The following is a 13988-nucleotide window of genomic DNA, read 5'->3' as shown; positions in this document are numbered from 1 at the left end:
AACAAGTTCAAGTCTGAGGATCTTTGGGACAAGTCCAATTCAAGTCTGGGCTCATTGGCAAGTCTCTAGCCATTCAAACTAGTCCAAAACAAGCCATAGGGACCAGTCCTACGGCTGTTTCAAGTCCTAAGACAAGTCACGAGTCCTCCAAGGCAAGTCCAAGTCTCAAGTTCATCGAGAGGAGTAAAAGGTCAAGTCTGTGGTCCTTCAGGACAGGTCAAAGTCGAGTCTAAAGTCACTTGAGACAACTCCAAAACAAGTTTGAAATCCAACAGGATGAGTGCAAGTCAAGTCCTCCCCCAGATGTCCAAGTCAATTCTCAAGTCATTTCAGACAAGTACAAGTTAGTCTCAAGTAATACGAAACAAGTAAATGTCTAAAATCCTTCTAAACAAGTACTAGTCTCAAATTCTTCGAAGCAGGCGTTACTGCGTCCTATTATTAGTCACAGAGTATGCGATCAAACCACAGTGTTAAACAGCGGATCTTATTTATTCAAATAATGCGATCTTTTTTTTTTTTTTACATCAATGTTTTTAAATAAGACACAGGCAAAGAACTGGAAAAAAAACAACATATCAGACAACATAACTTACACCAACTAAAACGTAATAATGATCTCCAATAGTACCGAATCATCACGGAAAATTTCTTGTGCTTTTTTTAGTTTTTTTTTTTAGTCCGACCCCGTTTGTCTGCTTCTGAATTCAACTCTCGGCCTCGATCGCAGACGCTGAATTAGTTTCACGTACAACCCAAAGCAGTTCTCTGCTCGAGTTTAGACGAAGCACAAGAATGTCCGTTCATATCTTCATTAGGGACGAGAAGGTTCAGGACAGCACCATGCAGACACCAGCTTTGGTTGCTAAATACAGCAGAAACAGACTTTATGCAACGATGGAAATAAAGACTTCACGTACTAAACAGAGACCATCTGCTTCTCTGTAATGAGGAGTGCTACGACGTCTCCTGATGACTTGATAACAAAGTGGCAAACACAGATAGATGTGGTTCAAACCTCCTTCCAACAGGTTCAGGAAGTAAAAAAGCTTTCAGAGCAACAACTGAGGTTTGCATGCTGTACGAATGTTTAAAATTAAATTTCATAAAAGTCTGTCAGGTCTGCCAACCACAAGCTTGTTTATATTCTGAGTCTTTGATACTTTAATAATAAATATGGATTCTTGACATTCCCTCCGTAGAGTAATTGTTCTTTGGAAACCTTCCTGTGTGCTGATCGTTCTTTGCACCATCACATCGTTCTTTGTGCTCTAAAAGGATGGATTTCACTTTGAGTAAAACTCATTCATAATTTCTGAACAGTATCATAATCATATGGTTATTCTACAAAGACCTTCACAAATGAACAGATCACATAAGGGGAATTTTGGGGGAAGGTGCGAACAAAGCTTCACTTCTTCTCGACCGTTCTGGAGAAAATTGTGTTTAAAAATTGCTCGTGAAAAGTTAAATTTCAGTATTTGATCTTAATAATAAAACAGGGAAACAAATGATTGAACATGGTAACAGAACCACAGCAAAGGTTCAGGAACACGATGTTCTCTATTTCTTAATCACTACGGCACATCCCAAACTCGTCCATATAAAATACTGATGTTTCTAATTTCAAGATTTTTTTTTAAAATCCTTGTCATATTTTTCATGTTTGGCATCGTTATACAAAAACTTGTTTAACAAATCTTGTGTACAAAGCTTTAGAAATACCCTGAATGGTGGCCCTTCTTTTATTGATTGATCGGAGATTTTAACAATTAAATGTTTTGTTAATACCTTTAGTTTCTGTGGATTGAAAACTGAAAAAAACGTACTGACTTTATCCCCTTCGTACTGTCCACAATGTACATAAGGTAATAAATAGTCATAGCTGGTGCCACTGCACCGTTTGTGATTGCAAATCATTACAAAACCCTTTCAATAAATCATGAGGGGCTCTCCCAAGGTTGTACATTCACTGACAGTAAGTTTGGAGTGGATCATTCCATCTGTGAAACATTCAGCTCCTTCATTCGGTTCATTTGGTTCATTTGGCCAAGTGGGAATAAAACACCTGTAAATGAGATACCTGAAAATGTCCCATTATATAAGAACAGATAAAGGGAGATGGATGGTCTGCAACAAATGATTATTTTCATTAGAAATGAATCTATTGATCACTTCCTTGATTCATTAGTTACGTGTTCGTCGAGAAAAGGTTGAATATAGTGAGAAATGTCCCAGAACCAAAGTTGATGTTTTCAAACTTCTTGTTTTGACCAACCGAAACCCAAACATGTTTCTTTTACAAAGATATAAAACAGAGTCGATCACATTTGAGAGGCTGAAACTTTACGATAACCAATTCAAACGACTTATCCGATTAATAATGTTGATAATAATAATTTTCAGCTTGAATGATACCTGCTAGCTAGACTTCAACAAAGACAACTCTTCACTCAAGGCCCACTTACTACCTTCTCTGGAGCTTTCAGTCACTTCTAGCAGTCAAGTGGACTTTCCAATTGACAACTAAAGAAGAGAATAAAAACATCAGGGAAAAAAAGCAAGTAAATGGACCTTGACTTAAAATTTGTATTTTTTGGTTGAATCACTATTTTCATTGTCAGCTTCTACTGCGTGGTGATTGGTTGCTTCTCTCTACATCTCTGTGTTTTAGACAGAAGACAGAAGTCATTCAAAGACATCACCTTGGACTAGGATGACTTGTGATTGGCACTTTTCACAATTTTCTGACATTTAGAATCAATAATGAAAATAATTGTTTGTTGCGACCTTAGAAAACACTTATGTTCTGAACCCATATGCACAGCAGAGAAGAAGAATCAACGCAAAGAGCACAGACAGATGCTCCATGTTTAGTCGCAGGAACTAAAGTTTGATTTGTTTTTCAGACTTTGGGACCAAAGAAAAGAACCTGCAAATGGGACAGCGTACAAATACTCCGTTTATACTGCGTAGGATCACTCACATCACTCTTATGTGGGCACACTGCTGTCAGTTTGATTTACCAAAATAATCTCGGGCCCTTGATCTCCATCATTACTAATATGCTTTGTTAAAACGCTAGTTTGTTTATTAAGCAGAAAATACGTTGGAAATAAACTGCCTGCATTCTTGGAACTTAAAATGCTTCACGTCTTTCTTTTGTCTCTTCATCGTCACATGCATTTGGCAAAAAAAAAATGGCTGATTTCGGCACAAAAAAAGAAAAAAGTGTCTTTACCGGGTTAAAACTTCACTGTTGCTGCAGCAACATCCACGATCACAAACCCGAATAAGAAAACTGAGCCTTTAATGTAGGCGAGCGTGCAAGCGTGGGAAAACTAATTCACAACTTCCAGACATTAGTGCCAGCGGTGGCTGTAGAAATATGGCTTTGGCAGGAGGAGGAGGAGGAGGAGGAGGAGGAGGAGGAGGAGGAGGAGGAGGAGGAGGGGGGGGGGGGGGGGGGGACTAACGCAAACCTAAACCAACATCTTAAATTTCACTTTCAACCTCCGTCCTCGTCGACCGTCCATTCACACTTAAGGCCGTCTCTATTTTCGAAACAGAACAGAGATTCACACCGATAATAAGCTCAGACAAGCATTTAAATAATAAAAACAGATATGTGAGCAACTCACCGGTGAAGACAACAAACGGACAAACAAACAAAACGTTCATATTATAGAACATTATCCTCCATGTACAGTGTCTCTGATCAAAACAAGACAAAAATCAATCTGTCGCCGGACATGACGCCTCGATGAAAAAGCAAAGTAAAGTTCATCATCAGGAAGGCATCGCACTTTCTTCTCGAGGGGAAAGAAAGAGAAGACATCTGCTATTATAGCAACTGTAAACAGCAAGAAAAGACAAACGGGTGTCTTCATTCCCTTTAGAAACAACACAAGCCGACAACCTTCCCGCCCACATTCAGGGAACAAAACCAGCTTCCCCGTGCTTTATTCTGTTTTTCTTTGATAGACGTCGTCTTCCTCAGAAAAATCTGCTAAATTGTTTCACTATTGAGCTACTTCACTGTTCATCTCACCACAGATATCAAACACAGTCCTGAACATTCAAAATCAACTCCGAAATAGGTAGTCAAAGCGTTTCTCTTCATTCGCTGCAATGAGACACGGTGTTGTTCTTAATAAACTTAATCAATGCTTAAATAGAGTGCGAAAGCAATGGCACAACTCCATTTCAAAAACTCCAAAAGAACAGGAAAATATTGAATTGACATCTTTTCGCTGACATTGCAGAGGCAACGTGTCAAAGAAGATGCCTTTTAATGCCTCTGGGGTTGATTTTAAGAGTCTATATTAGATAAATGTGGCAAGATTGAAGTAACTATAGTGAAGTACCTTATTATTTCATTTCAGAATCATGACAGAAAATAGGGTGCAGGTCAAAAAACAGCCTGCAGAACACTTTAAATAATCAGCTATCAATAAATAAGAAACCATATGCTAGCATTGACAGTCTGTAGACAGTGGACTGGATAGAGTCTGAGGCCAAGTAAAGGTGCAGCCCAACAAAAAAGAAAATTCCAAAAGAGAGGAGAGGTTTCTGCTTTCAATATGTTGTTGGTATCCGTTGTCGCTGTTATGGAGACATTCACTGAGAAAGAAGAGTTCAGACTGGTTGTGGTAGGGGAGCGGGACGCAGGAAGTGACATCACACCCTGAGGAGGTCCTCGTCACTGTCGTCCTCGTCCCGTTTCCTATTGGCTGCCGTGTTGTTACCGGTATTAAGGCCTGAGGAGCGAGGTTTGCTGCTCTTCCTCTTCCTGTCCGACTCGTCCAGGAGGCCCACCAGGTCCTCGTCACTCTCCTCCTGAAACGAAGGACTTCTGTGAGGTTTTGAGCGCCACGGTAGAACAAAAAAAGAAGAAAATCACCTGGACAGATACTCACTTGAAGGAAGGGGCTGCGATGGGCCGCAGAGTGCCTGGAGATTCCGGAGGATTTGACCACTCGCACCCCCGGGACGCTCAGCACCTCGTCCTCGCTGTCGTCGTCGTCCTGCTCGTCCAGCGAGAACGAGCGCAGGCCGTCCGTGTTCACCGGCTTGGTCTTGATGTGACCGTTGCCAAGGTTACTCCTCCCTCGGTGGGAGGAGGAGGAGGAGGAGGAGGACGACGTGGGAGGTGCTTCGAGCTCCTCCATCAGCCACTCCATCTCCTCTTCACCCCCTTCTTCGTCCATGTTGACCTAAGGATTTTGGAGTTAGAACACACCGAGTCATCTGGGATAAAATAAGTCGCCTTCACGCTAAATTTACTACCAACCTGTCAGACGTGTTTTTTTTCTTCCCTACATCTCACGCAACAGCTACGCACACTTTTACCTGTGCAACTGTCTGCAGGCGCGCATCTCATGGGTATAACTGCGACCGAAAGCATTTATTTATGCTTCGTCTATTTTCTGGACAACACACAAGTGAATGCGAGGTTGATGCCTAAGTAAACAATAATACTTCACTCCGTAGGGTTTTATAATTATTTCATTATTTTTATCCTTTTATCTTTATTTTTTAAAATCAGTGTTGATGTCAAAATAGATCAGAAATATTCACGCATGTCAAAGGAAAACGGCACGCTGCACAGAATGTTTGGCGGCTAACCTTGCATACACTGGAGTGAAACATTCTAATGTGGGCCGCTGTCAATGATTGGAGGAATTGATAGAGGCAAAGGGAGCACTTTCCAGATGCATTCATTAGATCAACCTACCTTGGAATATTTATAGGAGACTTGGTTTCCTCTCCTGCAGCAGCCAGCAACCTTCTGGATCACCAGCTCTCTGTAGATGATGCAAACAAGCATTTACGAAAACTAAAAAAAAAAACTCTCAATCTTTCAGCTTCCCTGCTTTCGTTGGATGCCGGTGGTCTCACCTCCTCTCTTTCTTGCGGAGCAAAAGCCCGAGCAGACAGACGGACAGAACCAGCAGCAGAAGACTCAGCATCACCCCCACCGCCTGGCTCCGCCTGGAGAGAACAGGAGCCTCTCTGTCGTCGTCGTCGTCATTGGACCGTGTGTCAACAGTTCTGCAAAGAAATCAAGAAGGAAGACTTATATACGCATTTGCCATTTCTTAAATCTACTTCTCCTGTCGTAAAAAATAAACTATATTCCAGTGTAAATAAAACAACAACGTATGCTCACGTGAGACCACACACGGCGTTCGTGTGCCACACAAACAGATACTGGCATCCATCCGTCTCCAGCATAAACTCGGGGATGCCGACGCCTGCCGAGGGGTTACAGTGGAACATGATGGTGGACGACACCGTTTTGGTCTTCTCCCGCCCACATTCCGACTCAGAGGGCACGATCACATCCAGGTTGCCTCCTGATGGGAAAGCGGAGACGTTTTTGACATGGATGAGGTGATGCATTAGCTGGAATCAACACGTTTTAATGATATGAGAACTGTAAGTTAATTCAAATTTCCCTATTAGGACAACAGTTTAAAGTTACAACAAAGGACTTTCATTTTGTGTTGATTCTGGCGGCCCCTGTGGATGAAAGTGGTAGTGTTTCAGAGCACCAGTGTCCCTTTAGAAAACCTTCATTTTACTACTGCAGGGTCTGACAATCCCCCCTCTCAATACACTATAGTGTGCACGTAAGCACTACTAATAAATATATCCTGTAGATTTCAAGAGCTCACACTTGACATTGCAGTTCCTTGGGTCCTCAGTAACACACCACCAATCGCTGATTTCACTAAACTTAGCAATAATTTACCTTTAACGTAGTACTTGGCCTTGCTGGAGGAGCCAATCCTGCGTCTGTAGGTCCCGTTGAGCTTGACCTGGCAGATGTTGGCACCGAGACAAGTGGGCAGGGAGTTGTTGGTGATGCCGGACAACTGGATGTGGTAGACGTAGCGGTCGCCGTTCGGACGGATGTCTCCAGACGCCTGATGGTGGCTGAGAGGAGGAAGGTAAAAACAAGGCTAAAACGGACCACCACAGGTGGAAAATAAAATGCAACAAAAGTGAGATATTTTGGAGCAGGATGAAGACGCAGGCGGACAGGCGGAGTGCGTGCTTGTGTTACCTGAAGTAAAGCGTTCCCAGACTGAGGCGGGCTCCAGTGTCGGGAACCTGTATCGTCCCATTCACCATCTCCACCTCACGCTGCTTCACGGCACACGCCGACCGGGTCTCCCAGCCAATCACAAACTCACAGGACGCCTCATCGACGCTGTTCACACAGAAACAGATCGAGATGATTTACTCTGAGCAACATTTAGGACTGGAAGGGCCAATTGAACAAGCGGAGTGAATTTAAAACTATGAACAAAACTAATAAAAGCTGTGAAATTTAACATTAAGGAAGGAGTCAAAGCAAGTCATATTGTGTCCAGTAAAAACATCCTATTTTAAAAGTATATATTTAATAAAAACTGATTTTGTATTAATCTAAACATGGGGGTACTGATCAAAAGAAACTTTAAGCCTTTATATTGATTGCAGACAACAAAACTCTCTCATGAGGTTTGGTAGTGTGCCCAAATGATGCTCTAATGACAGAAAATGTACCGTTAAAGACAAACATTTTGTTCTGGCAGTTAAAAATGAGTAAATGAGTTGTAGAATGTGGTTTACTGTACACCGCAGCATCAGCAGTTAAGAGCTCACGATGATAGGTGAGCGAATGACCAAGATTTGACCCAGGGCTAAAAATGTCAATTATAAATTTACCTGATGAGTGCCGGGTGTCCAACAGTGGAGCCGCAGCTCAGCTGGATTACCGTCTTGGCCTGCACGCCGTTGCCACAGACATCTTCTCCCGCTGAGTAGCTGACAGTAATCTTTCCATCTGCACAAGTAGTTTGAGAACTGTGATCATGAACTTTTCTAATGCACAGAATCAAATCACAGCTGTGGGAGTCACTCTGTTTACCTCAAAGCCTGCACTGATTTCTGTTTCATTCAGAGTCGGTTTTGAGTTGTAGAACAACAGTAATACAATATTAAAAGCCTTGCCAACAGCTTTTGTTTAATTCTACTAGCAACAAAACCGAATTACGCACACAAATGTTAATCATAGGCTATTTGAAATTTCAAGTAGATATTATTCCCCTCAAAAAGTCCTACATGAAGCAAACTGCAATGTACATGACTTGATTACCCACCAACAGAGCTCATTTTCTGGGTATAAACTCGGCCCAGGGTCTGGGTCACTCCTGCTGCTGTGCGCCGGCACACGGTTGCTCCCTCTGGACAACCTGGCAATCCGCCGTGGACACCCTGACACAGGTTAATGACGTACCTGAGGACAGAACAACAGCAAAGAGAGTCATATTTCAATGAAGTCACGACTCGAGAAACGAAGGCTGAAGTGATTGAAGTGGCTTTGCAGATATGTTCACCAATTCATTTTCACGCATATGCAGGCTTTAGCAATATTTCTTCTCTTTCTTGCATCTATTGTGAAGCAGGGAACGTTATTGATGCCAAAATATTAGCCGACTAAAGGTGGAGCAGTCATGCCCAATATAATAACAGATAAAACACTCATGAAGAGCATGAGCAACATGGCACTTCATGTTCATGAACAGCTTTTTTAATTCAAATTTTTTTTTTTTTTTTTTTTTACTGACATTTTGGATTTTTGTGATCTTCACATTGCATTATGAGGAGGAGTTGAGTAAAGCCAGACTTACGAGTCCCCTCGGTGGCTAAACTTCCAGGGCTCAGTGAGGGAGGACAGGGTTCGGAGGTTGAAGGTCTGATGCTGGCTGACCAGCTTACACTCCATCTTCATCGGGGGACAGACGGCGCTGGTGCGCCACTGAAAAGTGGCCGAACAACCCTCCGTCTCTGAGAGCAGCTGTGGAGAGCCGCGGCCTGCAGACTGGTCGCAGGTGAACAATATGGAGGACTGACGCTTAGCAGAGGCTGAAAGAGAGAGAGAGAGAGAAAAGGCAGAGACAGAAAGCATTTAGGAAGTGTCATAAATCCACACAGGTACTTTGAAACAGTGAGAAAGATGAGTCATTTATGTTATTCAAATGCGGACATTTTTCAACTTTGTCTGCTCTACATCTTGAGACCTAAACTTCCAACGTCAACTTTTCAAAGCACGAGTAATAGTTGGGAGTTTTCGTGCGTTTTCCTCTCTGTTGTCAAAGAGCGGTCACCTGCATTGCAGAATCCCCACTTCTTGTCCCGGTCATAGTTGGCAGTGGTGGCACACCACATCCTGCCATCTGTGCGTTCATCTTTGGTGCACGCTGTGTAGGACTTCTTCATGAGCGTGAAGGGGAACACGCACACCTCGCCCTCATTTGTCACTGAAACGCACAATCAAAAACACATCAACTAACTTATTCAGTTGCTTCCCAGAAACTATGATCATATCTAGTCATTACCCTCCATTTTGGAATCAGATTTCCATTTTGATTTTGTTACGATAGATCCTAAGCCTTTTGAGCAGGGGTCATAAACAAGGCGAGTATAGCAGACCTACCTGGCGGGCAGGGATCTCCCCCACCATACTGCATCAGTACGGCCTCCTCGTCATGTTTAAAGTCCATCGTCATGGCCTTGCTGATGCCAAAGGATGAGACCGACTTGTCTGAACCAGAACCAGACAGCCGGCAAACCGCGCTCTTCTTGCAGGCCGGCTCGGCCACCGAGCCGCAGACGTTGATGTGGTAGGTGCTGGAGCTCGCTGTTACCTGACATACAGAGACTTAACTTCAGTAAAGTATTTAAAAAAGGGACAATCAGAAGCCATCTCCACCATAATAACACTACTTTAGGAGCAATTTAAGTCAGACGGCGGCTGGCGGTTCTACAGTTTTACACTCGACGAACATACAAATATTAAAACTATTCTGAAATATAAAACAAATGTAGATTTTACAAGATGAAGGGATTATTGATGTGCACCGTATGTCAAATGTGATTTTGGGGTAGAGACAACAAGCCTATGGAGCTCACCTGGACTTCACCAGAGAGGCTGGACAGCTCAAAGGTGAACTGGAGCTGGGAGTCGGTGAGCTGGCAACCGCTGGCGTTGGTGTGGGTGGCATCCGAACAGACTATAGGAGTCGCCCACTCAAACAAATAGACACATTCCTGCAGCCTCAGCATTTGCGGAGAGCCCTGGATGAAGGTGATAAAAGGTCACTGTTATGTTCAAAAATCCTCAGAGAAGTAACTAGTAAAGTAAACGGTGCATGTGGAAGAATTTCTATCATAAAACATCCGAGCGCTGACTGACCAGCTCCAGGCCTCTCTGGCAGGTAAAGATGATGGTCGAAGTGTAGTTCTGCGCAGGATCAGCCGCGCACTTGGTGGAGCTGCTGTAGGTGATGGACACTTCCCCTGTTGCACTGTTGATCTCAGGACCGCTGGTAGTCCGCCCAATGTCCTTTAAGAGACAGAAAAAAGGTGGAGGCAAGGTTATTGAAAGTGACGGGAAGAGAAACAAAGACAGGACGAAAAGGATCATCATTATACAAAAGAAAAATCAGTACGATGTTTTCTTCTTAATCGGCCTACTTCATGGCAATGTCTAGGTCATCCACCTCAGGCATAGTACATGGCAAGTGGTGTTATCTGTGGAGTGATGAGGTTGATCCAACGTTCCAAAGAGAAGCCGTGTAGTCCCTTGACATTTCGTTTTTTTCACATTTCCTTTATAATAAGTTGTTGTATTTATAAGTCGTGTGGCACAAAAAGAGACCATGGTGCATTTCAAACCAACAAACGTATATTTCCTTTAACAGAATTCCTTTAGAATACAAAATGCAGCATGTAATATACATTGGTAATAAATAGCTGGTACTGAAAATCAGTCTTGAGAATGGCTGTGTCTGCTTTCATCAAGAGGTGCCATCGGACCTTTTTACTTGTCGTCAAAGGCATCAAACCACATAAAAGTGAGGTCAAGGTAAGTGGTCCTTTATCTACCTTGTATGAAAACACGTGTGAAGGAGAATGTATGCGTCTGTGGTTGCGTTTGCGAGTCTCTTACCACAGGCGGTCCATTGTCAGGGTCTGCACAGACGGCGGCTCCAGGGGGGCAGGTGACCCCGGGGATGGGGTTCAGAGGCTGGCAGATGTTAATGTAGAAGTCTGGAGATCCGTCACTTTGGTCCACTGCGTCGTCTGAAAGGACACAATTAAGAGGATTGAAACAGAAATGTGGAAACGGTATATTTCTGGATTAATGTTTTCCCCCTAAATGATGCAGATGGATGAGGATCCTCACTGACATGATGCATAACGTGCTACATTTGATCTCCATTACCGCATATGTCATGATGACACCTTGGCCCACTGACCTGTTGCTGTGTAGTATCCACTGATGTGGATGAGAGGAGTCAGGTCTATGAGAGCAGAGCCGTTCTGGACTGAACACTTCACCTGAAAATGTAATAAAAAGGAAGCAAATAAATGTCAGCGGTACATCCTTGTTGTGTCACAGTAATCATTTTTTTGGCCTCAGAAAGCCAAACTCAAAGCAAAGGAATTCAGTTATTATATTCTATACAGTGGCTGTTGAAAGTTTTCTTTCAATCTTCTCTTCTTTTGATCATCTATGTTTTGAAGAGTATTGTGAGTCAGGTACAATCCCACAATTCCTACAGCGTCCCATAATTCAATGCTGCATTCCTGTCTCCTTTGATAATCCTTGAGAAGCGGATTGTAGTCCATCTGCAGACTACACTCAACTGAAATTCAATTTGCTGTTTGAAATGGCCAATGCAGTGCAAATCTGCGAAAGAATGCTCCATGTTATTTTTATAATTACTTGCTGTTGCGAAAAACTACAGAAGCCCCCGAGAGGCAAGTGAGGAAAAAATAAATTCAGGTATCGCTTATGACTTAAGAACAGGTGAAAAAAACCCGCCGTGCCAGGAAAATCTTTCAAAGTTACCGCTTCTTGTTTCATCTCAGAGATTTAAAAAAATATATATTTATTAGGAACATTTTCATTTCAAAGTGGTTGTTGCTGTAACACATATTTGAACCACAAAAGGCTCAAGTGCACCACTACCCATGTTATAGATAGGACTAAAAGCATTCGTATTTTCTTCCAGATGAGTATTCATTTCTCCATGCACTTCAAACAAAAAGGTACATATATTATGTGATAGCAAGTTATGCAACATTACTGTAGTGTAGTTCTTTTGGCTGGAAATGTATTTTAAACGGGCGCTAATCTGCCGTTAGGGAAAACATGCAAACCATGCTCTTGGTCTGATTTAGAGCATGGGGTAGGGATGTGACTGAATTGAGTATTACAATGACAAACATTAGAAAAATGATCCTGCCATAGATTTCTTTTCACCCGTTTCACAAATGGAAAAGTAATTGGGGAACTTAGAAAGATTATCCTGTTCTTATGTCCTAAACACAGCCTGCTATCTAGTGATTTTTAAAGTTAAAGGTTTTATTACAGCACACATACATACAAACACAGGCTGGGATCAGGTTTTTTGTGATTCATGCGTTGGATGGGAAAACCTGAATAGCCAAAGGTTTCCCAACATTTGAATTTGAGTTACTTAATGAAACAGGCCGAGCATACTGAGAGTCACAGTGCTCATCGGACTTATCCCGCCGACGAATAAACAAAACATACTCACTGGCTGTTCGCAGACCAGGGGTGTGTGGAAAGAGAAGAAGTGTGTGCAGGTGTCAGCGTTGGAGTCAATGAGAACTGGCTCTGGTGGGGCTGAGCCCATGTTAGGTGGCCTGTACAAACACAATGCAAATATTCAACATAGCTAGATATTTCAGTGCTAACATGACAGATACATTACTGCTGTTTTGCAAAAAAGATCATTATATTTTAACTAACATTTAAACATAACTTCATGATATGAACTTTATTACGTTCCAACAGGTAATTAACAGGTAATAACAAACGTAAAGCGCACCTCAATTGTCTTTAAAGTGCCATATTTGGAACCAGACAAATGGCAAAATATATGCTGTTAAACACTATTTAAACTAAAAAAGAAAATGTTTTTAACGAAATCTTTAAAGAGCCACCACTCGCTATGCGGCAGTTGTCGGAGTTGTGAGTTATTTTAGCAGTTTGAAGAGGGCGTTATTTTTATTAAATTGTGATGGTGTGTTTTTGGACTTCAGGATTGCTTTTCTTGAGGTTTTTATGTGGAATGTCTTGTGCTGCGTGTTTTCACTTTAACATGTCATCCTTCATATTTTTGTTTCTGTATCTGATGATTGATGAATACAATCAATCAATCAATCAATCAATCAATCATCCATCATCATCATCAATGAAAAAGAAAACTAGGGAGAAAATCCAATAAGGACACAGGAAGGAGGGGGACGTACCTGCAGATGAAGTGGATGATGGTGTTGTGTTTGAGGCCGGTGTTTGCTGGGCAGGGACTTCCTCCTTCATACGTCAGCTCCAGCACCTGATCCTTGTACGAGAGTTTCCTGCTCACCTGACCGCCGCTCACCGCGGTCGTGGCATCCTTAATACACACAGCTGGAACACGCAGATAGAGATATTTTACAATAACTGCAAAAATACAATTGTATTTGCCATTTTTTCATCAACTATAGCACTCACATTAATGAAAAAATTCAGCACATGCATCACATAATTGTCTGGAATTGTGTATTTTGATGCAGGTTGAACATTTCTATTCCCGTAATTCTAATTACAAATTCAGACCTATTGTGCAGCTTTGGTCGGGGTGTGCGCTCCCTTCAGTGCCTTTCAGTTTAATGTGCAGTAGATAACACAGCCCGGGTAAAAGAGCAGTCAATAATTTGAGAATCACTGGAATTTCAGGCCTCATGTAATGTTCAACTGTGACGCAAAACAGTGGAGTGACGCATGTCCTCAGTTTAACATAAACCACACAAATGTCTGAGTAAGACTGAACAGTAACCAGGGGAGAAGTGAATGAGTTATTCGTGAATCCATCTCCCTGTATTTCCTAGTACTTTTAGACAATTTAATTTGCTCC

At 42.3% G+C, this 13988-nt stretch overlaps 1 protein-coding gene across 1 annotated transcript in view; it reads right to left on the bottom strand.

Annotated features, from left to right (window-relative positions):
* Window positions 1-548: 548 nt before the first annotated feature.
* Window positions 549-13988, bottom strand: part of igf2r (insulin-like growth factor 2 receptor) — a 41733-nt gene continuing 28293 nt past the window's right edge. Inside the window, exons 34-51 of the mRNA XM_079180782.1 lie at window positions 13342-13501; window positions 12624-12732; window positions 11316-11397; window positions 11006-11139; window positions 10250-10399; window positions 9967-10131; window positions 9491-9701; window positions 9162-9314; window positions 8685-8919; window positions 8154-8290; window positions 7720-7837; window positions 7073-7219; window positions 6758-6942; window positions 6173-6359; window positions 5902-6054; window positions 5738-5807; window positions 4920-5216; window positions 549-4839 (exon numbers count right to left, since the gene is read on the bottom strand). Coding sequence (XP_079036908.1) covers window positions 4681-4839; window positions 4920-5216; window positions 5738-5807; window positions 5902-6054; window positions 6173-6359; window positions 6758-6942; window positions 7073-7219; window positions 7720-7837; window positions 8154-8290; window positions 8685-8919; window positions 9162-9314; window positions 9491-9701; window positions 9967-10131; window positions 10250-10399; window positions 11006-11139; window positions 11316-11397; window positions 12624-12732; window positions 13342-13501 — 2852 coding nt within the window. The 3' untranslated portion in view covers window positions 549-4680. The remainder of the gene's footprint in view (window positions 4840-4919; window positions 5217-5737; window positions 5808-5901; window positions 6055-6172; window positions 6360-6757; window positions 6943-7072; window positions 7220-7719; window positions 7838-8153; window positions 8291-8684; window positions 8920-9161; window positions 9315-9490; window positions 9702-9966; window positions 10132-10249; window positions 10400-11005; window positions 11140-11315; window positions 11398-12623; window positions 12733-13341; window positions 13502-13988) is intronic.

Source organism: Pholis gunnellus, assembly GCF_910591455.1.
Source record: "Pholis gunnellus genome assembly, chromosome: 19".
Lineage (NCBI taxonomy): Eukaryota > Metazoa > Chordata > Actinopteri > Perciformes > Pholidae > Pholis > Pholis gunnellus.
This window is presented reverse-complemented; position numbering and strand designations above follow the sequence as displayed.